The sequence below is a fragment of the Diabrotica virgifera genome, chromosome 2 (assembly GCF_917563875.1).
Source record: "Diabrotica virgifera virgifera chromosome 2, PGI_DIABVI_V3a".
In the NCBI taxonomy this organism is placed as follows: Eukaryota; Metazoa; Arthropoda; class Insecta; order Coleoptera; family Chrysomelidae; genus Diabrotica; species Diabrotica virgifera.
In genome coordinates, this window is record NC_065444.1 from 17,285,266 (window position 1) to 17,310,760 (window position 25,495).

At 33.5% G+C, this 25,495-nt stretch overlaps 1 protein-coding gene across 1 annotated transcript in view; it reads right to left on the reverse strand.

Moving 5' to 3' along the window:
* Positions 1–6,544: 6,544 nt before the first annotated feature.
* Positions 6,545–25,495, reverse strand: part of LOC126880625 (mucin-5AC) — a 148,993-nt gene continuing 130,042 nt past the window's right edge. Inside the window, exon 14 of the mRNA XM_050644636.1 lies at positions 6,545–24,617. Within this exon, the coding sequence (XP_050500593.1) occupies positions 24,456–24,617 (162 nt within the window). The 3' untranslated portion in view covers positions 6,545–24,455. The remainder of the gene's footprint in view (positions 24,618–25,495) is intronic.

The following is a 25,495-nucleotide window of genomic DNA, read 5'->3' on the forward strand; positions in this document are numbered from 1 at the left end:
GAATTTAAAAAATTTTGCGAGTTCAATGAAAGCAAAGCATAGATCCCGCCCCCTTTGTCAGGGGGGCCGGGAGAGTTAGTGTCCATCTCCTAAGCCAGCCTCTACTCTACTATACTACTGCTACTATGATTATATAAAGGCAAAACTTACAGAAAAGTCCTTAGTATTTCTAATTCACTACTAACGTATTATCCCGTTTTAACTTTTAAATTAACTACTAAATTAATGTTCAAACACTAACTAACTATATCTACAGTATAATTACTTAATTTATAACAATTTTAAAACGATGATTTAAGATTTTTCTAAAAAATAAAACTTGACGTCTATCCTTCCGGATAAATCGTTAAGGACTAGTTTGACTGTTTGCTAGAACAAACATAACGTGTGATCCAAAATTATTGTCACCATAGGTGGCTCTGAACGATAGAGATAGCTATATAGTGCATGTCTATTCTTAATTCAGATATATTTTCCAGTTTACGTCAACTTTGCAGTGTACGTCAACTTAACAAGAAAAGTTAGGTTATGTAGAGATGTTGATGGTGGACATATACAGCATCTTGTTTGATTTCATTTATTATTGTTACTTATAATTTTGTTAATTCTTTTTATTTTCGATTAAAGTTCTGTATTAACGTTTTGACTGATTTTTTATGTTTTATAATGTTAATCAAAATTAATTGATAAACCAATGATATAAATTCAAATTAAAACAAGACATACGTAATTTTTTGCACGGCTAGCTTTGATCCCAATAATTGTGGATCGCTCGTTTAGGTTTGTTCCAACACGACCGAGAACCGTCACGAAACGGTAACGCTCCTGCGCAGTAAAGAAAATCCGTTCCAACAAAAATATGATCGTCATCGGATCGTCCTTCCCACTGTTCCAACAAGAATTGTGATCTTTCGGTGACGGTTTCGTGATGATCATTTCAGTAATCGGGCAAATGCATAATGTGCTGGTTGGACTGACTTGAGCACTAGGATTTAATTCTTTAAATTTTTTGAGCCTTTGATCGACTAAAAGCACACAAGCTGTCACCAACAAAAATGACAAATATATGATTACCGTCATGGGACGATAACTGGGCGATACAATTACGAACATGCGCACAACAAACGGTACAAGTAGTTTCGTGACGGTTTCTGGGCCGTCCAAAAGTTCATGTTGGAACAAACCTACACCCACAAACCATACATACTCAACATACTCATAGACGTTTCACGTTTCACGTAAATTGTCAAGGTCAAGACAGCAAATTAGTTACCATTCCAATCCAGAGATGTCGCTGTCAGTCAATTTTCTTGTCATATTTAACAACTGACAGTTGACAATTAAATTCATTTGTTATTTACTTTTTATTTTACAGTTTGTGATTTAATTATTTTATTATAGTGGTGTTACGTTTTTAATTAGATTTAATCACAATATTAATCAATTGTATTAACCATCCGTTTTTATGAGTAGAATTTTTAGTTTACATTGATCGTGTTGTGTTTCTCCACATTTAAAAAAACAATATAATAGATCCTGAAACAGTTTATTCCAATAGACAAGTGTGTCATCAACATTTCTGGCCTATATATTTTTGGAAGTTTGTAAAAGATTATAAGGTAATATTTATCTAAACAATCATCCTACAAGATTTTTTCAAAAATTTTCATGCAACTCATTATTACACATCAGTGCTGTCACGTGACACATGGCAGTAGTGTTTAGCATTTTGAAAACAAATTGGAATATTTGAAGTTTTCAGTAAAATATTGAATAAAACATTGAATTGTCTTTCTGTTGTTTTAATTTCCTGCGAAATTTCATCAAAAATCCCGCAAAATTTATAAGTTGAAATTCCCACGTAACTAAAATTTGTCAATTTAGTTCCCATTCCAATCAAGAGATGGCGTTAATTCGATCCGAAAGATTAACATGGTCGTGAAACGTCTATAAGTATATATGGTCTGTGACATAAAGGTATATATTGACATAGAGAGAGTGTCATTCAAAGCGAAGTGACGACACCATCTTTTTTCTTTGGATTAGTGCTGTTTCACTCTTACGCATATTAAGCTGCGACAGTTGTCCTTCTCTTCCGTGCCTATATTCACACCTTAATGTCATCTTAGTTTCTCGGTACAATGTGATAGAAAGAGATAGCGCAAACCAGTCGAAGAGATCTTGTCGTCAGGACGCGCGGAGTGAAGGCTCACTCTATGTTAATATATACCTCTATGGTCTGTGATAACACCCTTTCAGCAAAACCTTAAACCTTTGCGGACAGATGGCGCTGGTAGTTATTTAAAATTATATTGTATTTTAATAAAATTAAATAAACTGTTTAAAAATATTTATTACGTTGAAATCATATTATACCTAGTTCTTATAAAATACTAATATTTTATATAAAACACTTTAAGTTTTCAATATTCTTTGAAATGTAATTTACAATTTTCAGCCATTTTACAAAGTAGGTAATTTACTTACGTAACAGAAGAAACTACTATTGGACGATCTAGGCATTAATCTAGGGGTGTTTCTGTTCTCCTGATACTGAATCTTGCAGATTGGAAATGTTTGTGTTTTGTTTACTCTTTTACATACCTGGATTGGTCATTGATTTTTTTTCAAAATTTCTGTTTTCTATTAATAAAATTTATTGTGAAAAGTAATTTAGTTAGACAATGTAAAAAGTATAATTGAATCATTTATTGTTGAAAGGGGCTAAGCGCCATTTTATACTTTTTGAGTTATAGTAAAAACCCGTCTCTCTTTCTATATCCGCGACATTTGGTGTTAAATACAGGTTTGCAGTAAAAACTATATTCATGCAATGCCATCAGTGTTTACTTCCTTTTAACACCAAATAATGCAGATATAGAAAGAGAGAAGGGTTTTTACTATAAGTCGAAAAGGAGAAAATGGTGCTTACCCCCTTTTCAACAATAAAATTCAATTAGATTTACTTAAAAACAATTTTTTTGTATTAAATAAAATTTGCATGATAAGGTCCCAAAATAACGAAAACTCACAAATAAAAAAGGTTATTTTCACAATATGTAATTACCTATGTAAATGAATAAGTAGGTACCTACGTTAAAAGCTAGAAGTCATTTTGAAACGACAGGTATACCTACTGCCCAGTAGGAGTTTTTCTTTTTGCGTTTTTTGTGTTTTTATAGCTTTTTTGTTACCTATATCTATATAGGGTGAGGCAGATAACTGGCCTATTAGAAATATCTCGAGAACTAAAGGCAACAGAATCATGAAAATTGGAATAAAGGGGTTTTGAAGGATGATCTATTAAATGAAAATATTTTCATCTCTTTGCAACTTCCGGTTATACCGGAATTTCGTTTTTTTAAATGGGACACCCTGTATATTTTTACATTTTTGGATTCTCTTCGATGTCTTCTTTCTTAAAATATGAGGTTTTGTAATATTATACAGGGTATTTTAAAATATAATTACGTTTTTTTTATTAATTTCGTAGCAACATTCACACCCTGTAGAATTGTAGTAGTTTGACATCTAAAACTCTACTTAAGTTCAAATGATTTTTAATATACTCTGCTATTATTGTTAAGAATCATTAGTATAGCTAAATTTTTAATTTTAGTATACAGGGTTGGTCGAAACTCGGAATGAGTATTTTCTGAGTTTTCTTAAATGGAACACCCTGTATTTTTGTATTTTAGTGAAATGCTATTTTATAGTACTTTTTTATTTCTTAAGCATTCCCTATACCTAACTGCTTTAATTTGTGAGTTCTTGGTGATTCAAGCTAAACATTAATTGCAACAAAAAATACGTAAAATTTTATTAGGTTGGCCGTGAAAATACTCAATCCCAAATAATTTTTCAGAAATAAATACATATTAATCCAGACTGGTCCTTAAAATTACCAATTATGGTTTAGCTATCAAAATACCTACGTAGTTAAGATTGTTGGTGCGATTAACAATTAAGCACAAATTAAAGCAGTTAGGTATAGGGAATGCTTAAGAAATAAAAAAGTACCATAAAATATCATTTCATTACAATACTAAAATACAGGGTGTTTCATTTAAGAAAACTCAGAAAATACTCATTCCGAGTTTCGACCAACCCTGTATACTAAAATTAAAAATTTAGCTATACTAATGATTCTTAACAATAGTAGAGTATATTAAAAATCATTTGAACATAAGTAGAGTTTTAGATGTCAAACTACTACAATTCTACAGGGTGTTAATTTTGCTACAATTAATAAAAAAAACGTAATTATCTTTTAAAATACCCTGTATAATATTACAAAACCTCATATTTTAAGAAAGAAGACATCGAAGAGAATCCAAAAATGTAAAAATATACAGGGTGTCCCATTTAAAAAAACGAAATTATAAGCAACTTCCGGTATAACCGGAAAGAGATGAAATTTTCATTTAATGGATCATCCTTCAAAACCACTTTATTCCAATTTTCATGATTCTGTTGCCTTTAGTTCTCGAGATATTTCTAATAGGCCCTTTATTTGCCTCACCCTGTATATATAAATTTTTAAGAAGATATATCTATATAGGCACGATTTCGTATCAGATAAGTACCGACTATTTTCTCATATAGTCTTCAGCTTTTCTCCACTGGTAGATATCATTTAGTGTATCAGTTTCTTCTTGTTTAGGTGTCCCTTCTAATGGAGGATGGCGGTGATTTCTGCAAATTCATCTCTATATTGGTCTTTTCTATTAAGGTTTGGACGTATGTAATGCCCATTTCTTGAAGTTAAGCAAGCATGTCATTTTGTTGTTGTCAGAGCTGCGTTTTCCTTACATTTTTCACTTTTCTAATTATTATTTGAAAGAAGTTATGTCTCGGCTCTAAATATATGTCTAAGATCATGATGCTTTCCGTTTTTTAATAAATTAAAAATAATAACATCCCTCCGTTGGTCGTAGCATTTCTGCACCAATAACTGGTGCAGATAAATTCTATAATAAGTATAAGATATGCAGATAATTCATTTTTTCATGGACTAGAGCTTTTCGATTTTCTGTTGTATTTTTGCGAATATTTAAAAATATTAAAAATGGTAAATTCTCGATAAATAATGGTAATATGTCATTTTCTTATGAACTGTCGCCTCTCCGCAATTGCTTTTCCCTTAATGAATCGTATAAACTCAAAAAATCATAGGTAATCTACAAAAAAATTATTCTATCTTGTTTTCATATTTTCTATTTTCTGCTGTATTCGTATAAACTCTAAAAAACGTAGATTTTCGACAAAAAATTTTAGATCCAATTTTTTCATTGTGTATTTAGGTTATTTTCGTTGGTTTTCGTCCTATCTCTTACGTTTCCCAGTCATTATTTCCTCTTTCTACCTTACTTTTTCTTCCATCTACCTTTCCCTCCAATATTAGCTGAAGCTGTTCGATCAAAGTGAGGCGCATGATACGACCGAAGTGAGCCGTTTTTAGTATCTTACTAGTTTGGACAAGTTGTTACTGGGTAGGTATTTATTTTCCTTAAGACTTCTGCGTTGGTCGTTCTACTAATCCAGCAAATTAATACATGGATGCTTCAGAAGTCAAACAGTGTAAGTCAATTTCTCCCGAAAAATGACTTATGAGCTGTAACATCAAAGAATACACCAACGACAAATAGCTTGTCCTTGTTTTTTGAATTTTTATGAATATAATACTATGATCAATAAGACGGTTTATTTATTTTTAACGGTTCCTCATATTTTCGCAACTATTTTCACAAAGATCTCATTATTTATTATCCCATTTCAAATATTTATTGACTTAGGTACACCGATTGGCTTCTGAGGCTTTTCATTCCCAGTCATTTGTTTCGAGCTTCTGTCATGAGTCATGTGTCGTCTAAATATTAATATATCTACGACATATGTTATTGGTATTGCCCTTAGACAAGGAAAGAGAGAGGACGAGTAATCCTATGACCAAAAGTGAAGCCAAACTGACACCAGGGATTTTGATCATCGACGTATCTTTGGGGTATTGTTATGCATTGAGTATTTAAAATAAAAACATGAAATGTATTTAAAATGAAGAATTTGTGTACGGTAAATGTTTTATTAAGTTGCTCATATTACGTACATATGTTTCAATACATACATATGTTTTTATTACGAATTTTAGATGATGATTTACTTTATTTTTTATGAAATTTTAACCTTCAACGAACACCCACCACTGGCAACCCATTGTTATTTTTGACGTGACCGCCATGTTTCTGGTGACAAACAAACCAAAAACTGGCTTCACTTTTGGAACGTGTGTGTTAAATGGGTGTTACCCGTCCTCTCTTTTTTCCTTGTCTAAGGTATTGCCAATGATAAAAACCAAAGACGTATGACGTAGATATATTAATATTATGTGACACATGAGAGAAGCTCGAAACAAATGACAATCGATGAAAAGCCCTATTGAAAAAACTTCGTTTAGTTAATAATCTGATGGATAATAAAAAGACTGGACTCAGCTATTTACGATTGAGTACTTATTTTTGGGTAGGAAATGAAGAAATACGAAAAATATTTTCAAATCATCTTTATTTATTGTTTTAACACCTTATACATATGTAACTTACATTTAGAATAATTTAATTTATTAACAGTAAGAGGTAAATGTAATCCTACATCTTACATAATGGGAAAATAGACATAATTTTATGGTATATTTACAGGTATGTACACATATAACATTCAACTTATATAAGTATTTTGGGTAAATTGCACTCACTAGCACAATTAACTGTCCACCTTGTATTTCTTTCAATTTGCAGAAATTGTCAATCTTGGACCATATTTTATGAAAGATGCGGTGAAAACCACCTTTGAGGACAAGAAAACAATAAAATTATTGAAAAAAAAAATAGGTTATCAATAGCAGATGCTTAGCAAAAGTTCAATGTTTAAAAATCTTCTTAGAAAATTTAAAGAAACAATTTTGAAAATCATCATCATCAGCAATGGTGCTACAGCCCTATGAAAGAGCCTCGACCTTCCCAAGTCTATTACGCCAGTCAGTCCTATTCATTGTAAAACCGTTTCCGGTTTGCTGCGCCTATTTTTCTCCCATCCTCATCTACACCATCCTTCCGTCTAAGTTTTGGCCTACCCCTATTTCTACTTCCTATAGGTTGTGACATAAGGATTCTTCTAGGAGGGTTATTCTGCTGTGATCTTGCTAGATGTCCTGCCCATCTTAGTCTTCCTATTCTTATAAGAGATACTCCTATTCTTATAAGATCTTTTAAAAATATTCCTATTCTTATAAGATCTTTACAACCAAATATATGTTTATATCTGTGGTATACCTCGTAGTTGTACCTCCTCCTCCAAACAATATTTTCACAGATGCCACCGAATATTCCTCTCAGGATCCTACGTTCAAATATAAGCAGAAGGTTTTCATCTGCCTTGGAGATGGTCCATGTCTCCGATCCATATATCAACACTGGTTGTATAAGGATTTTGGTACATGGTTATAAGTTTATTTTGAAAATCATAGTCTAATTAATAGTTTATCAATAGATGCTTAGCAAAAGTTCAATGTTTAAAAATCTTCGAAGAAAATTTAAATAAACAATTTTGAAAATCATCATCGTCAATGGTGCTACAGCTCTATGAAAGAGCCTCGACCTTCCCAAGTCTATTACGCCAGTCAGTCCTATCCATTGCCAACCGTAGCCGGTTTTGCTGCGCCTATTTTTCTCCCATCCTCATCTACACCATCCTTCCATCTAAGTTTTGGCCTACCCCTATTTCTACTTCCCATAGGTTGTGACATAAGGATTCTTCTAGGAGGGTTATTCTGCTGTGATCTTGCTAGATGTCCTGCCCATCTTAGTCTTCCTATTCTTATAAGAGATACTATATCTTTACCACCAAATATATGTTTATATCTGTGGTATTCCTCGTAGTTGTACCTCCTCCTCCAAACAATATTTTCACAGATGCCACCGAATATTCCTCTCAGGATCCTACGTTCAAATATAAGCAGAAGGTTTTCATCTGCCTTGGAGATGGTCCATATCTCCGATCCATATATCAACACTGGTTGTATAAGAGTTTTTTACATGGTTATTTTTTTGGCTAAAGTTTATTTTGAAAATCATAGTCTAATTAAAAACAATTATGAGTCTTAATAATGGGTGTTGAAAATTCCGCCCCTTAGGACTTCTTGGAGCCAGTTGGGAAATCCATTCATGATATCCTGGATATCCGATTGAGGGATATTGTACCACTCCTCTACCGCAGGGGTCTTAAGGTCTTCGACGGATGTAGGGGCTTGACACTCTTGCTCTTACCCATTTTTTGAGGATGTACCACATGTGTTCAATTGGGTTAAGATCGGGAGTGCGTACTGAAATACCCACTTCCTTGTCAGCAAAGTGTTGAGAAACCGCTTTTGCACCGCTCGTGAAGCTCGTACATATCTTTTTGAGTTGAGAGATGTTATTCTTAGTGAACGTACCATTAGAAGAAGACTGGAAGAAAGATATTTGAGGGCTTTCTGCCCAGTTGGCGCTCTACAGCTGCATCCTCAACACTGTAAAGCTAGTTGGTTTTGCGCGAGAATATGCTGACTTGACTGTGGCGGATTGGAAGAATAGCTGTTCTCAGATGAGAGCAGAATAGCCCTAAGATGTTCAGATGGACGTCAGCGTGTCTACAGGCGTCAAAATGAAAGATTTGCTTCATGAACTACAATATGACCGAAACAGTGGCTTACCGAGAAGAGTCAATCATGATTTGGGGAGGGATCTATTACGAAACTTGTACTGATCATGTTGTATTCGATAGAGGCAGTGTGAATTATCAAATATACGGAAAAAATTTCCCTAGGACAATGTCATGTCTGTTGCACCGTTCATTGGTGAAAACTTTAGATTAATGCATGACAATGCACTTTGCCATACCGCAAGATTTAACCGTGAGTACCTTAATGAGGTCAACATTCAAGTTTTACACTACTTACTTTTACATTAATTGAACACATCTGGGACAACCTCAAAAAACCTTAATAAACGACTTTTTTCAATAATTTTATTGTTTTGTTTTCTTCAAAGATAGTTTTCACCGCATCCTTCATAAAATGTGGTCCAAGATTAACAATTTCTGCAGATTGAAAGAAATATAAGGTGGACGGTTCATTGTACCGGTGAGTGTGTATGTAACTGTGCCCGTCATTGCGAATTTTGACAAACAGTACAAGTCCTTCTGAGATATACGTATCTGTCAAAACAATATGAAAATCATCAGCGGGCAGAGCTAATATTTTTTGACACATAAATTTTTTGCAAGTTGTGCTGTTTAAATAATGAATTGCCAAGTATACTTCGGCTACTGAATAGTGCGCATGCGTTGACATTTAGAGGACAGTAGGTAAACCAAGCTAGTGGTATAATCATTTTTTATCATTCAGCATGGTTAGCATATTTTCTGATACAAGATGTTAATCTACACAAAGGTTGAAATAGGAAGATCATGTTATAATAATGTTCTGGTGGTTATGGGAATTAACCGATAGACGAATAAAGTAAATAAGGGGAATTCTTATTTATAGGCTGTATAATCAAAAAAGATTTAAGAACTCCATCAGTAGAGTTACGGCATACCTTGGAGCAGATATTGGATCTGCGAAAAATCCTAAGATAATGAGGAATAAAAGCAAGGTTTGTGGCGCAGGCGTTACAAATTTTAGTTGTATAGGGGTTTTGGAGAAACTGACGTTGTAAAATTCATTAAGGTAGCACGCCTTAGTTGGATAGGGCATGTAATCGGGCGAGAGAAAGGTGGCAAAGTCAGAAACGTTTTTGACAGAAGAGGGCCGATAGGACAACGAGCAAGAGAAAGATCGAGACTTAGGTACCAAGACAACTTAGAAAATGATTTAAAATATACTGGAATTAGAGCATGGAGAAGAGTTGCCAGAGACAGGGGCTAATAGAGGATTGTTCTGAAGAAGGATTTGGATCATAAAGAGCTGTGATGCCACTGATGACGTGATGGTGACTGGTGATGGTGAATATGGGGTAAACTTAATTGTTCAAAGAAAACAGGCCAAATATACAGAGCATTCTACATCAAGAAGAGCATGCAATTTTAATATCTGAAGGTCTTCATGTAATAAAATCAGAAAAAACAAAGAAAGCAACTAGGCCAGACAACATTCCAGCTGAACCCTTAAAAATGAAACAAGAAGACCATATTAGTGTTATGGTTAGACTTTTTAATAGACGTGTATATGATAGGTGAAATGATTAGACAGTTTTATTTTGAGTTATAGGAGAGCCATGGGTGTCGATCAAACTTATACCCTAACCAAGGAAAATATGAATAAACTAGCCACAACAGAAAGAGCAATATTAGGTATACGACTGTCAGATAAAAAGAGGAACGACTGGGTAAGATCAACAACAAAAGTCGAGGACATAACAACAAAAGTTGCCAAACTTAAATGGAGCTTCGCAGGCCACACTGCTAGACAAAAAGACCAACGTTGGAATGCAACAATACAACATTAAAGACCTTACCAAAGTAAACGACCGAGAGGAAGACCACAGCTGAGGTGGGTTGATGATATTAAAGAGCAGCCGGAACAAATTGGAAATATGTTACTCAGGATAGAGACCGATGGAAGGAGTTGAAAGAGGCCTATGTCCAAACGTGGACGATAGAAGGCTAAGAAGAAGAAGAACGAGAGCCATTCGTAGCTTGTAAGGATGTCTTATAGAGAAACCTAGCCTATATGTCTGTAAGCATAGTTTTTATATGATACCTACTTGTTGATTTGCCTACTATCTTTATATGGAATCTAAATAGCTAAAAATCGATGTCATGCCATAATACCTATCGAATATTTTTTATATTTAGAAGTCTTGATAGGTGGAATCACAGCCGAAACACTAAACAACGTTAGTAAAAACGTTGTTAGCAGGCTGCTTGACTAGAAAAACCTGGTCATACCTAACCTGTATATGTCGTACAGCCGTTTTTATAGGCCAGGATCCCGGGTACCAAAAAAAGTTTATAAATAGCAAGCTGAAAATTGTTAATAATAGCTTAACGGTGTCTAGTCGGACAAACTTTGATGTACGGGAACACCGGAACCGGGGAAATTTTCATTGTGGAACAGGTTACAGGTTTCGAACATCAGACTACGAAAACGTATCATGGATTTTGTCGGACAGAACTTCCAATTGATTTGTTACCCTTTTATTAAACTCTCATGCAAAAATCAGACTGCTATTACTAACCAACATGATTCCTGTCATTTGACATGTTCAACGTGCCGGACTTATTAAAATGCCCAACATATTTGCCGGACAAACATTTTTTCATATATTATATAAAGTTTTCTATTGAATAAACTTAAAAACAACCTGCTAGTTTTCACAATCATAAACTTGTCACTTGTCAGGATGACACGTTCCACAATTAAAATCACGTTCCACAATTAAAGCTTCTCCTGTTCCAGTGTTCCCATACATCAAAGTTTGTCCGAATAGACACCGTTAAGCTATTAAAAAACTTTCAGCTTGCTATTAATAAACTTTTTTTTTGGTACGCGGGATCCAGGTCTATTAATACATCTTACCAATAATTTAGCCGTTATTTAAAATTTTTACAGAATTATAATCGTTTATCGATATTAGTGAATGAAAAATGGAATTGAATGTCGTGTATTGCGTAAATGGAATGGATATTGATTATCTCAGAATCTTATAACCCTGAAGACAGGCTTACATGAGCAGTCAACAATAAATCTTCTACTCAAAAGTACTCAAAAAGTATTGTATATGTTCCGGCTTCTTTTATCTGCAACCTTAAAAATAAAGTTAACCCTTTAGAATAGGTCAATCAATTTAAGTACTTGGTGTGTTGGATCGATAGCAGCCTAAATCCTGATCTAAAAATAAGATCCAGAATAGAACATGCCAGAAAATCTTTCGAAAAACTCAAAATACTGCTTTGTGATTCTCGAATAAAACTAAAAATTCGATTACGTTTATCAAAATGCTACGTCTGGTCGACTCTTTTCCATGCAGTTAAAACTTGGACCCTTAAAAAACCAAATTGGAGGCCGGTGAAATGCGGATCTACCGGAGAATATTCAAAATTTCATGGACATCGCATACCTCAAACGAAGAAGTGCTGCATAGAATAGGCAAGGAACAAGAACTTTTCAACACAGTGAAAGTTAGAAAAACATCGTACTTAGGCCACATAATACACAGAAATAATAAGGACCAATATGCTCAACTAATAGTGAAAGGAAAGATCGAGGGATAAAGAGGACTAGGCAGGAAAAGACTGCCGTGGCTAAGAAATATACGACAATGGACAGGGCTAAATTTTGAGCAGCTAATAAGAACAGCCGAAGACAGACAAGAGTTTGAAATTATAGTAGATAACCTCCATTGAGGAGAGGCCACTTCACAAGAAGAAGAACAGATAGTAAAATATGCGGAATTTAGTAAAAAAAGTAGAAAAATACGCTTTCTTTGGTTTTACTGTTTACTTTAACTGTTTTCAACTTTTAATTTGTTGTTATATTGAGTTAACGGTGTACTTTTACAAGATACGTCAGATAGCCTATTATTACTATTAGTGCTCAGATGTCTTCAGGGTCATAAGATATAAAATACTTTCTTCTACCTACTTACTTGACTAATTTTTTCAAAAATGTAAAATATTTATTACAAAATCAGTTCGGTATTTATTTGGACTCTACTCTAGAAATCTTTCTATCAGTATTTTGGCTAAGGGTCATTCTAATTTCAAATATTTGGCACATTTGTAGAACATTAGATTTAAATACTAATCAACTCATGCTGAAGCCACTAACATTGCTTATAACAAATAAATTATATATACATATACTCCCTGATGAAAGCCAACGAGCTTGAAACCGGTAAGGGTGTTTACGGCACTCTCTGAACCAACTGAAATATAAAACATCTCTTGGTTTCGTTTTACAACAAAATTATTATTTTTTATTAGGGGAAAGGCGGGCAAAACGGGGTAGCTGCCTAAAACGGGTTACCCCCTTTTTTTTTCAATATCACTCACTCCATCTATACGACGTTAATGAAATTATATTATAGACGCCTGTTTACGCCTTCTGTCATAAAGCAGATATAATTAACTGTTAGTCAATTGTTGTGAAGAGTACATGTGGGTTTTTACTGTTTTTAGTTAACCAAGTTATAATATCGGCCGCAAAATAATCCATCTTTAGTATTACTAAAACAATTTATTATTTAATATCATTACTTCCAACTAACAGTGAATGTGTTCTAGAGTATTCGCTTGTCATTATGTTAAAAAATAAAAACTTATAATAATTTAAACAGGTCATAATCTCAAAATCTGCTCTTTGGGCAAAATGAGGTACCGATAGGTAGGGTAAAATGGGGTACTCTTTTTACCATACCTATTGGTAGTCTTTACCCTTTTACCATACCAAGTAAGATAGCCGATGATCAAACCAAATCACAGACGAGTAAGAAATCGCAATTGAATAGGTAAAACTAAAAAAGTAGAGTCAGATTCAGAAGGCGAAGATAGTGACATTAACTGGTTTTGCGGAAACTTTTATTCAAGTTCCACAGAAGGATGTATAAGCTGATTCAGTTGCCTTAAATGGGCTAAAAATTCATGTGCAGGTGTAGAAGATGAGGATGATGAAGTAGTACAGTGGAACCCCGTTAACTCGGATTAATCGGGACCGCGGCCGATCCGGGTTATCGAAAATTCGGGTTAGCCGGAGAAAATGGTAAAAATTATTAAAATATGGTATGCTTACAGATAAACTCCGTTATAATTGGCACACAGACACTTGTAAACCACGTTCGCGTTCCACACATACAAAGCGTCGTCGAGAGTCTCATTTTTAGCTTTCTTAGCTTTGCACCGATTGTCCAAACTGTCACGCAAACACAAAATCTGAATATATTTACGCGGAACGAACAATGCGACTTTACTACACACACACAATACCGTCTCGCAACGAGAACGAACTTATGTTATTTAATAAAAGTGAAGACTAAGTCCATTGTTTGAAAAATAATTTTTTAATAGTCTTTTCTAAACAATGCTAGAGAGTTTCAAGTAAATAAAGGATACTACAGATGCCTGTTGGTTTCGATAACACGAGAATGAGCGTTGTCTGCCATGCCAGTCATTTTTACTAAGGTATATTATGTATCAAATTACACAAATACGCATTATCTCTCATTGTATAATGTGTTTGACATTGAAAATTGAAACGAATGAACTACATAGGAATTCGCTAAAGCGACAAATTTTTACGAAGAAAGTTTATTATAAAAATATAAGATATTATAGCATTCGAACAATATGTTTATAAGGAAAGATAAAAGAAAATATTTTAAGATGTTGAAAAGAAATTGGAAAATCCAGCATAAAGGGCATACATTTTTATTGTTGTAATGTTTGTCTGATAAAAATCGGTCCGGGTTAGCCGGACTTCCGGGTTATCGGGGGCCGACTTATCGGGGTTCCACTGTACTTGTATGCGAATTTTGTCAATAGGCTTTTCTTGCTTTCAATTTGGTAACCCATTTTACCCTATACGACGGGCATAATGGGGCAATTTACATTAGTTTCTGTTTTTTCATATAATAAAAAAAACTTTGACTTTTTTTAAATTTAAATTATATTAATAAATAGTTACTACTCTAACAATGATATTTGTCTTATTTTAAGACCTTAAAAACAGGTTTTTTTTAAATCCCAATTTAAACCTTAAGTACCCCATTTTGCCCACCTTTCCCCTACTTTAAAATATATATTTGAAATAAAAGAGTAATATTAATACCTGTCTGAGTGCCTACCTGTCTAATCTTGTTATGGATGTATTGACCGACAAGGTAAGGTAGGGGTTAATTTTTGGTCAATGCTCTTTGTTGATATATATCATTTTAATAGAGAAGAGCAAATAATTGGAGAAGTTGGAGGATTGAAGAAGGGCTATTAAAGGGGAGGGATAGCAAGTCGAAAACTGAGTATATAAAGAGCTTAAGGGAAGATATACAAGAGTGTGGTGAGACCTGCGTTGGTGTAGGACAGTGAAGTGTGGCCTGTAAGGAAGATTCAGGAGAAAGGTTGATACCCACATAACAATGATGTTCGCATCATGTTCTAAGCATATACTACCAACATTCGTCGGAGTATATTCTTTTTAGTATATGTGTAGTACAAGCATAGCATCTACCTTAAAAAACATTCTAAATTTCATGTTCTTTGCATATACTTCAAAGTATATTCTCGTACCGAATATACTAAGTATATTCGTGTACGTAGGATCTCGGAATATTCGTAAAAGTTTATTCTTAGAATATACCTTTATCGAATATTCTTAACACATACTTATAAGTACATTCTTAACACATACTTATAAGTAGATACTTTTAAAATATCTTAAAAATAATTTGTATGTATAGGAAGTATAATATTAGCCTTATACTTCGTTATTTTTTAGAATACATAATTAATAAAATTTATGTATGTAGGTAGTATTGGACGAATTTCATTTCAAAATTGTTGTAGGGTAAAAAAGTTTAAACATTAATTGTATTAACGTTTACATAGATACTATTAAAAATTCGTTTTCATAATTGAAATGACTTTACCATTTCGAGTTTATCATGAATCATTAGTATTTTTACATCCTTGGAATTTGAATTTAGGTACATTCAATTCAATAGGCCATTTCGCAGAACCAAAACGTGCCAAACTGCACAACCAAAGCAACCAAAGGCTTTGGCGTTGCCAACCATCGAGTAAGCTTTTTCCGTCAACTTACCTTAAAAATTCCCACTTTTATAAAAAAAAAACTTCCCTCCTGTTTACAAAATCTGAGAAGATATGTTGAATTATTTTCAAATATTTTGATTTTTTCTTAATATTTTACAATTTGGACTGGAACATCAATAATTCCCTTTTGAGTTAACTTTTTCCCTTTATCACCTTTTATGTTGAAAATTCCCGCAAAAAGGGAAATTTCTCTCCGTTTGGCAACACTGACCACCGATTTTGTTATTCCACAATACATTCATAACCCCCCCCCCTCTCACCATCATATTCTGACCATTTCTATTCTTACCTGAATGGATCAGGGATAGGAAAAAACCGTAAAATATGAAAAAGAAAACAGGCATTATTTCATTATTTGTATCATCTATGATGGATCTATGCAGTGTTAAGGATGAAGGCGAATGATGTAGTACTAGGACTAAAGAACATACATAATCTGTTTATTTTGTTTGCGGTGCTTCAAAATACATATAATCTATTTTGATAACTCAATATAAATAGGTAAGTACATATAAGTATTATATAAATTTTAGTTACTTATTATGCATAGTTTAGTTTAGCTAAATATTATATAATGATTTATATAAATAACTAAAATTTATAAATATGTACTTACTTTTTAAGTAATATTGTAGAATGTAGGTACTAACTACATTCTCATTTGCAATTAAAATATGTAAATAGATATTTGGTAGAAACAAAAGAACCTAAGATGAGATTAGGTGATGCTGAAAACATACTTCTAAGCAATATAGCACTTGATAGCACTTTCTTAGAATATTCTTAAAAATATAATATTCTTCCCATACAAAGATATGCGGTAGTACGTTCTTAGTATATAAATAGAAGGTTTATAGCACTTCCTTGGAATATTCTAAAAAGTACCTTCTTGGTATAAACTAAAAAGATGTGCGGTAGTATGTTCTAAGTATACACATAGAAGGTTTATAGCACGTCCTTGGAATGTTCTAAAAAGAACATTCTTGGTATATACTGAAAAGAAGTGCGGTAGTACATTCTAAGTATATACATAGAACGTTTAAGTACTGTAATGTAGTATATACTCAGTATCTGCTCTGCACATTCGCAATGGTAATTACGCACATTCTCAGTATATACTTTTTCTAAAAAGTATGTTCTATGAATCTACTAAGAACATGAAATTGTTATGTGGGTAGTAGCTGAAATGAAAATGTTTCGGTGCTATGCAATAGCTAGAGCTATAGCAATCGGTAAATGCAATAGCTAGAGGTGGCGAAGTTTGGAATGATCGAGAATAACGTTATTTGCTATTTAAGCGGAGCGCGCTTTTATTTGAGTTTAGTTTAAGCTAGAGATTTGTAAAGAAAATTTGTTTAAATAAATTAATAAAGTCGTATTTAAATATGAACGCTCATTTGAATGTTACAATATTATGTATTAGAAAAAATATAATATTATTTATGTTATAAACAATTGTAAGGGTTTTATTTGCAGCTTTGCTTGAGTCGACTGGCTAATTTTCCATATATTTTTAAATATTGGCTAAATCTGATATACTAAGAACTATTGACTGAAATTAATGACAATTTTGATGACCTATAACAAATTTTATGAAAAGATATTTTTATATAAGAACAGATAATTATTTCCAAGTTAATGGGTCAACGCAATCAATAGCCCTTAATCAAATAGTTTGGAATAATATTTCTATAAACGTGAACTTACAAATTAGGACCAAAAACTTACAAAAAACCATTTTGTTAATCTTAGAAAAATTGTACCTATTCACCGCCCAAATAACCTACCAGCAATTACAAAAAATTGAAAACCATATCTGGTATGGTCCTAACCGAAGAACGTTTCTGTCGAAAAAGACGTGTTACTTTTCTATGAAGTATTTCTTGAGGCCTAACTCTCTCCTAACGTTACATCGATCATTTTTGAAATGAAAGCAAGCTTTATATGCAATTAAGAGATGTCACAACATGTCTTTCTATGAGCTTTTGCTTAGCTAAAACAACTCCAGGTCACGACATTTTGATAATGTTAGTCGTACTATAGTTTAAAACATATTAAAACACTATTTAAAAAGTAAAAAAAATGTTATGTGCCCTGGGTTTATCGATTTGTTTAACATATATGCCATTTTTGGTTATTAGATATTAGTTGTAGGTACCTACCTTCAAAACCTAGAAGACCTACAAGTCCTTATGAACAGAATCACGTTTTACAGTCAACAACATGGACTCAATGTAAACGTAAAGAAGACAAAAGCTTATGTTCATTAGCAAGACAAAGATAAGAGAAGGTCAAGTCTATATCAACCAAACTCCTGTAGAAAGAGTGACACACTACAACTACTTCGGCACCATAATATATGAAGAATCGAGTAACGACCAAGAGATACGAGCGCGCATTGGAAAAGATACTTTAACCTGATGGGGGCCTTCAACCTCACTCTATTGGCATAAAAGAAATAATGCTGCAGTGCTACGTCTTCTTTGTCTTTTTTATGGTGTTGAATCATGGACCTTAAACGAAGATATATGCAGGAATTTATAAGCATTTGAGATTGAACTTAAAATCTCGTAGACTGACCGGGTTACAAATGAGAAGGTCCTCAGAAGAATGAAGAACCTAGAGATACTGACCACCATCAAATCTCGAAAGTTGGAATACTTTGGACACATTATGCGAAATGAATCCAGATATGTCCTCCTACAAACCATCCTGCAAGGAAAAATATTTGGAAAGCATGGAAATCTAGAAAGGTCCAGCAAGAAGAAGAACATCCTGGTTGAAGAACCTCAGAATCTAGTTCAACAAAACATCTGTGCAGCTTTTCCACGCTAAGATAAAGATAGGCAACATTCGTTATAGATAGACAGATCAAGAAGAAGAAGGCACTTGGTTAATGCCAGATATAAGTTAGTGAGATTTACCACGCACTTGGGGGGATGACGTCTGTATGAAGCGGTAGTTGGTCAAAAGTTACTTGTCTGAGATAACAACAATTAAAACCAGAATGGATTAAGATAGAGCAGTCAATGAGAGCAAGAATAGGTTATTACCTCCAAATTCTATCCTACTGCATGGATTTTAATGATATTTTAGGAACAGCCTGAAAATATCTCCTTATTTAAAGTCTACCCTATGCCGATGTGCGCTTTTGTCTTGGGGGCGGTTCCCACCCCTTCTCGTGGGTGGAAAATGTTTTGGTTAAACAACTGCGGAAGTTGCTAGAGAACCTAATTATAAGCAAAAATGGTTCTATAATTTTTTTTCGAAAACTCAATACTTTTCGAATTATTCGTGGTTGAAAATTGGCCATTTTCATTGAAATATAACACCTTTTCAAACGGTTTTTTGCGAATATGTACCTTAAAAATAATGCATCTTACTAAAAAAATTATGTAAAACATTTTTGTAGCTCATAAAAAACAAAGAGATTCGTTCCTTCTTCAATCTTCTAGTTATAACACAAAAAGAGATATGGTAGGTAAAAAGAGTTTGTTTTTTTGGTGTATGCTCAAATAAGTGTATTCAACTTGAAATAACAGAGAAGCGGTCGATTTTATGTGTATAATGCTACCAATACTTTTTATTGTGCTTGAAAAGTCCTTTCAAATAAGCAATATTAAATGTCGATTACATTCAAACTAAGCGAGATATGCTGCAAAAAATTGATGACTAACGAATTTTAAGAAAAAAATTGAGAAGTATATTTAACCCCTCATCCACAAGAATTTAAATGCATCGTTTTCCTTGTACAATACATTTTACTACAGTGTTATTTTTATGTTTAAAAAGTTGAGTGGGTTTAAAATGAATGGTTTTTGAAAAAAATAAGATCAAATTATAGAGCGCATTTTTAAATTTTCTTAAAAATCTTCCTTTTTCTCCATGTAACTTGAAAATGATAAGAGATACTGTTATAAAAAATAAAATCAAAATGTTTATCTAGAAAAAACCTACATTTTTGTATGGCATTTTTTTTTGGCGTCTCTTATCATTTTCGAGTTACATGGAGAAATAGGAAGATTTTTAAGAAAATTTAAAAATGCGCTCAATAATTTGATCTTATTTTTTTCAAAAACCATTCATTTTAAACCCGCCCAACTTTTGTAACATAAAAAGAACACTATAGTAAAATGTATTGTAGAAGGAAAACGATGCATTTAAATTCTTGTGGATGAGGGGTTAAATATACTTATCATTTTTTTCTTAAAATACGTTAGTCATCAAATTTTTTACAGTTTATCTCGCATAGTTTGAATGTAATTGACATTTAATATTGCTTATTTTAAAGGTTTTTTCAAGCACAACAAAAGTTATTGGTAGAATTATACACCTAAAATCGACCGTTTCTCTGTTATTTCAAGTTAAATACACTGATTTGAGCATGCACCAAGAAAACAAATTTTTTTACTTACCATATCTCTTTTTGTGTTATAACTAGAAGATTCATAAAGGAAAGAATCTCTTTGTTATTTTATAAGCTACAAAAATGTTTTGTATGTTTTTTTTTAGTTAGATGCATAGTTTTTAAGGTATTCGCAAAAAACCGTTTGAAAAGGTGTTATGTTTCAATGAAAATGGCCAATTTTCAACCAGGAATAACTCAAAAAAGTATTGAGTTTTCGAAAAAGTAATTATAGAACAGTTTTTACTTAGTATTAGGTTCTCTAGCAACTTCCGTAGTTATTTAAGCAAAACATTTGGGAACCGCCCCCAAGACAAAAGCACACATCGGCATAGGGTAGACTTTGTTTCTTGGGCCATTCCCTTCTTACTGGGAAAATATCACGTATATCGATATAGTAGGATGGAATTCGGAGCCACATACCCTCATTGACTGCCCTAAGAGCCAACAGGTCAATAGATGCAATGTACCAAAAGTTTCAGAGAAAACCTCGACGATACTTGAATACCAGAGAGGAGGACATTGCATAGCAAGGCTGAAACTTGTGTTAATTCTCTGAACCTCTTTTATCTTCTTCTTCTGGTAGACAACTAAGTATGAGATTACTCATAGTTATTCTATATACGTTTGGTGTCCTTATCTTATGATTCCTGTCAAGAGGTCATTAGGCATCCTATTAATATAATTAATCATTCCCGTGAGGTTTTCTTGACTGTTTTAGTTAGGCCCATATATGGTATTTTTTAATATTATATCTCGTTTGTTTTCTTCTTAAGTAAATTGTCCTTAGCAAAATTGAGTAAATAAAACGTATAAAAGCAGGAGTAAATAAGATTAAGATGAGAAAAAAATATATATTAAATATCCTACTGACTGCGCCAATTAGAGACTGATGTCTGGTACTCATTGTTAACATATACTTTTAATAACCAAAAATGTCAGAAGTTATACTGTAAGTACTTCGAATTCTCACATTTCTCTAAACTTTACCTAGATCGTTTGTCTTTGTAAGAAAAAACGGAGAAGGCTTTAGGGGGGACGTAAAAAATTGAGCAACATCTATTAATTAGCTACGTTAATGACAATTAAATATTAAATTGTTGACATTGTAAATATTTTATAAAAACAACTTTTTTTAAAGTTCAATTATCATAAGATATATTTTTCGCATAAATGCCACTCAATACTTCTGGAAGTGTCAGTGTGGATAGTTTTGAATTTATTTGTGTTACTTTTCTGTATTATGCATTTTAGTTTTTGATAAATAAACTAAGCAGATTCTAGATATTCTAACTTTAAACTCGGCAGACGCAGGGAGTGAACACAAACTAGTCCTAGCAAAAATAAGAATGAAAATAACACCAAAACATTTTATACAGGAAATCACCGAAGAAAAATTCAATATAGAATCACTGTGGAACGATTCTACAAGAGAAATGTACCAAAGGAGGCTAGCACAGAAGATACAGCTGAAACAAATAGATGACATCGAAGATATAAATACGAGTTGGAAGAAAATTAAAAACAACATTGAAGAGGCAGCAACAGAAGCTCTAGGAAAACGTAAAGTCATACTGAACAAAAGAAACATCAACAATACATCATGGTTCAGAAAAGAAATAAAAAAGAAATGTAAAGAGAAGTGAGAGGCCTACATCAAGTATAAAACATCAAACACTCCAGAATCCAGAGACACCTATAGAAGAATACGAAATGAAACAAAGCAGTTGGTAAGAAGAACAAAAAATTAACACTGGCACAGTTTTAAAAAAGGATGGAAAGCGACTTCTACGGAACACAAAAATTAATATGGAGATTCATAAGAAACCAACGGAAAGAAAAGGCAGAATTGAAGGAATTCAATAACATACCAGTAAAAAAATGGGAAAGATACTTGACGGAACTATTTAAAGGAAAGGAAAATCAAAACAATAACCTACCTGAATTAAGACACGAAATAGAAATCAGCTTTCAGGAAGTAGAGATAGCCATAAATTCACTCAAAAACAGAAAGCCACCAGGACCAGACAGAATAACCAACGAGCTTCTAAAATACGGAGGAGAAAGTATAACCCTAGAGATGACAAAACTTATACAAAAACTAATATTGCACTGCAAGATACCAGACACATGGAGAAACAGCATAACCAATGTTCAAGAAAGGAGACAAAGAAGACCCCAACAATTATAGCGGTATAAATCTACTGAACACCGCACTTAAGCTAACCACAAAAGTCCTAACCAACAAAATCAATAAACTAACAACTTTATCAGATGAACAACAAGGATTCAGATCCGGAAGATCCTGCGTAGACGACGGCATTTGTACTGAGACAAATCACAGAAAAGGCCATTGAGTACAATAAACCAGCATATCTATGTTTTATAGACCTGATAAAGGCTTTCGATCGCATTTAAGTCGAAGACGTCTTACATTTACTGTATAGAAGAAACATACCAATCAATATTATACAAACCATCGAAAATATCTATTTTCATAATCGAATACAGGCAAAAATAAATGGAAAACTAACGCAGTTTATACCAGTATAAAGCGGAGTCAGACAAAGTGACTCATTAAGCTCACTGCTCTTTAATATAATAATGGACGAAATAATAGAAGCAGTACGTAAAGGTCATGGTTACAGAATGGGGAACAAAGAAATCCAAATATTATGTTATGCAGACGATGCGCGACGCCGCAATAATCGCCGAGACAGAAAACGATCTCCAAAGATTAACACACATCTTCAATACAACAGCCAAGAAATACAATATGATAATATCAGCAGAAAAAACCAAATATATGACAACATCTAAATACCCACCGATGTAAAATTGAAATTGATGGGAAAATAATAAAGCAGGATTAGATATCTGGGAATAGATATAACCAGTTACGGAGATATTGAAGAGAAATTACGATAACAAAACTTAATAGCAAATAAAGCGGCGGGATTCCTAAATGACACAATCTGGAAGAACAAACACCTAAGACAAGACACAAAAGCAAGAATCTATAAAGCAGCAATTGGACCTATATTGACATACACGGCGGAGACAAGACCTGACACATCTAAAACGAGACGACTACTAGAAACAACAGAGATGAAAATACTTCGACGAATATCAGGGAAAAGTCTGTTGGATAGGGAGAAAAGCGAAAACATAAGAAGATCATGCAATGTAGAAGACATAAATAGATGAGTGACAAAACGGAAACAGGAGTGGAACGAACACATTAGCAGAATGGCAGAGGATAGGATAGTACGAATAGCACGAGATAAGTCACCAAATAATACCGGAAGACCTCTATAACATGGAAGATGTGTGGAACGAGAGAGGTTATGACCAAAAACCTCCCAAAAAGGTAAGTATTTTAATATTAGTCAAGTCGTCAGAGGCGAAAATCCTACTTCTTCTTGCGGGGCTGTGTCCTTTAGTGGAGGTTAGTGACTACACTGGCAAATCTGTCTCCGTCCAACTTGGCTCTAAACAAAGATGTTAAAATAAAGACCGGTCCAGTCTCTGATATTTTAATGCCATGAAATCTGGCCCCTAGCGGGACCCCGTCTTCGTTCAATCTTTCCCTGGATTCAGCATATTCCGTTCAATCAGCATATATAAAGAAGACTGGAGAATTCACGAGGAGGCCTTAGTTCAGGAGTGGATGCAAACAGATTGAAGAAAATATACACTACCTTAGTTCTTCCTAGCTGAAAATTGAAATACAAGTAATGGATCAGTACCTATTTTAAAAACATGAAATAGCTCATAGCAGTAAATAATTTTTCAGCAATATTGCTTCTCTATAATAATAATTGATGAGATAATAAATACATTGACAGAGGTGAAATAAAACTAAAGTACAAAGTACAGAGAAGTAAAAAGTAGTAAGTATGGCGTATAACTAGCTATCTACATGAAAAGATTTTGACTTTCAAACCAATCCACAACTGCACTTAAGTTTGATTAAACTAAAAACTATAATATTTCCTAAAATTGTCAAATTTTTTGTAAAGGCAAAAGTAAAACTATATATTACGTCTGTCCAACTTTACTTCTTAATAAAATTAGACAAACATTTTAAATCGTCATATTGTTACGTCATGTTTTCGATCTAAAACGATAGAAAATAATAAAAATTACTCTCTTGGCAGTTTCAAAACTTAAAATTGTCGTATAATAATTTTTAGAAGTTTGTGTCATAATCCGATCTTCTTCTTCCATTGTAGCCGCTGTGGCTACTTCCTGGATTGCCGTAGTAGGCGTTGTAATAGTAGCCGTTCCATTCGGATCGCCAACTGTCGTATAGATTTGACATACTGTTGTCGTGGATGGATCCACTGGAGCGCTGAAGAAGAAAGTAGAAAAATATATTAGTGGCGTATTAAAAAATTAGTAGAGCTTAAAATTACAATTATATGTTTAATTATATGGTTAGTGTTTTCCAATACCATAGAACAGGGCCGCGTTTAGGTCAATTGACGCCCTAGGCAATTCTGTAGTAGCCGCCCTTCAAACGGACGGGGTCGAGTTCGCTCCCAATGGTAAGAATTTTACCTGAACTAAAAAAGGTAGAGTCCGAATTGGCTCCCATAGACAAAATTTATTTTACCTAAACATGTCGAAAATATCACCCAGCGTTGTCACTTCTTTCAAATTTTCTCTTTTTGTTAGAAACAGGTACCTTCCTAGAAATATCTATGGGAAAGGAGGAAGACCTAACCCTTCGGTCCTAACTTAACTTTCGGGTATTAGAGTGTAGAGCGCAAACCGGCCGATTTCAGGTAAGAGCGCAAAACGGTCGAGCGCATACCGGCCGACATCGATAATTTGTGTTAAAATTGCCACATATGCCAATGTTGAACTAAAACAAACTCTAAAAGTATTTGTCTAAAAGTATAATTTTCCTATAAAAAGTCTATATCACTATGTAAATTTCCTAAGCAGTATAAATATTACACGATTTGGCAACAATGTCTAATGTTTCCGCGATTATATGAGAGCCTACCCGCATTCATGCGGGAGCCAATTCGTACCCTTCTAAAATATACCTGAACGAAGCGGAGCGAACTCGACTTCACTCCTTCAAACATGTACCTACCATTTTTGCGAAAAAAAATTGCAGAAATTTTTATTTAAATAAGAATTCATTAAAAATGGATTTAAACTACGATGTTTATATACGCATAACAGAAAAAATCGTCACTCCAGTTCGATCACATCAGA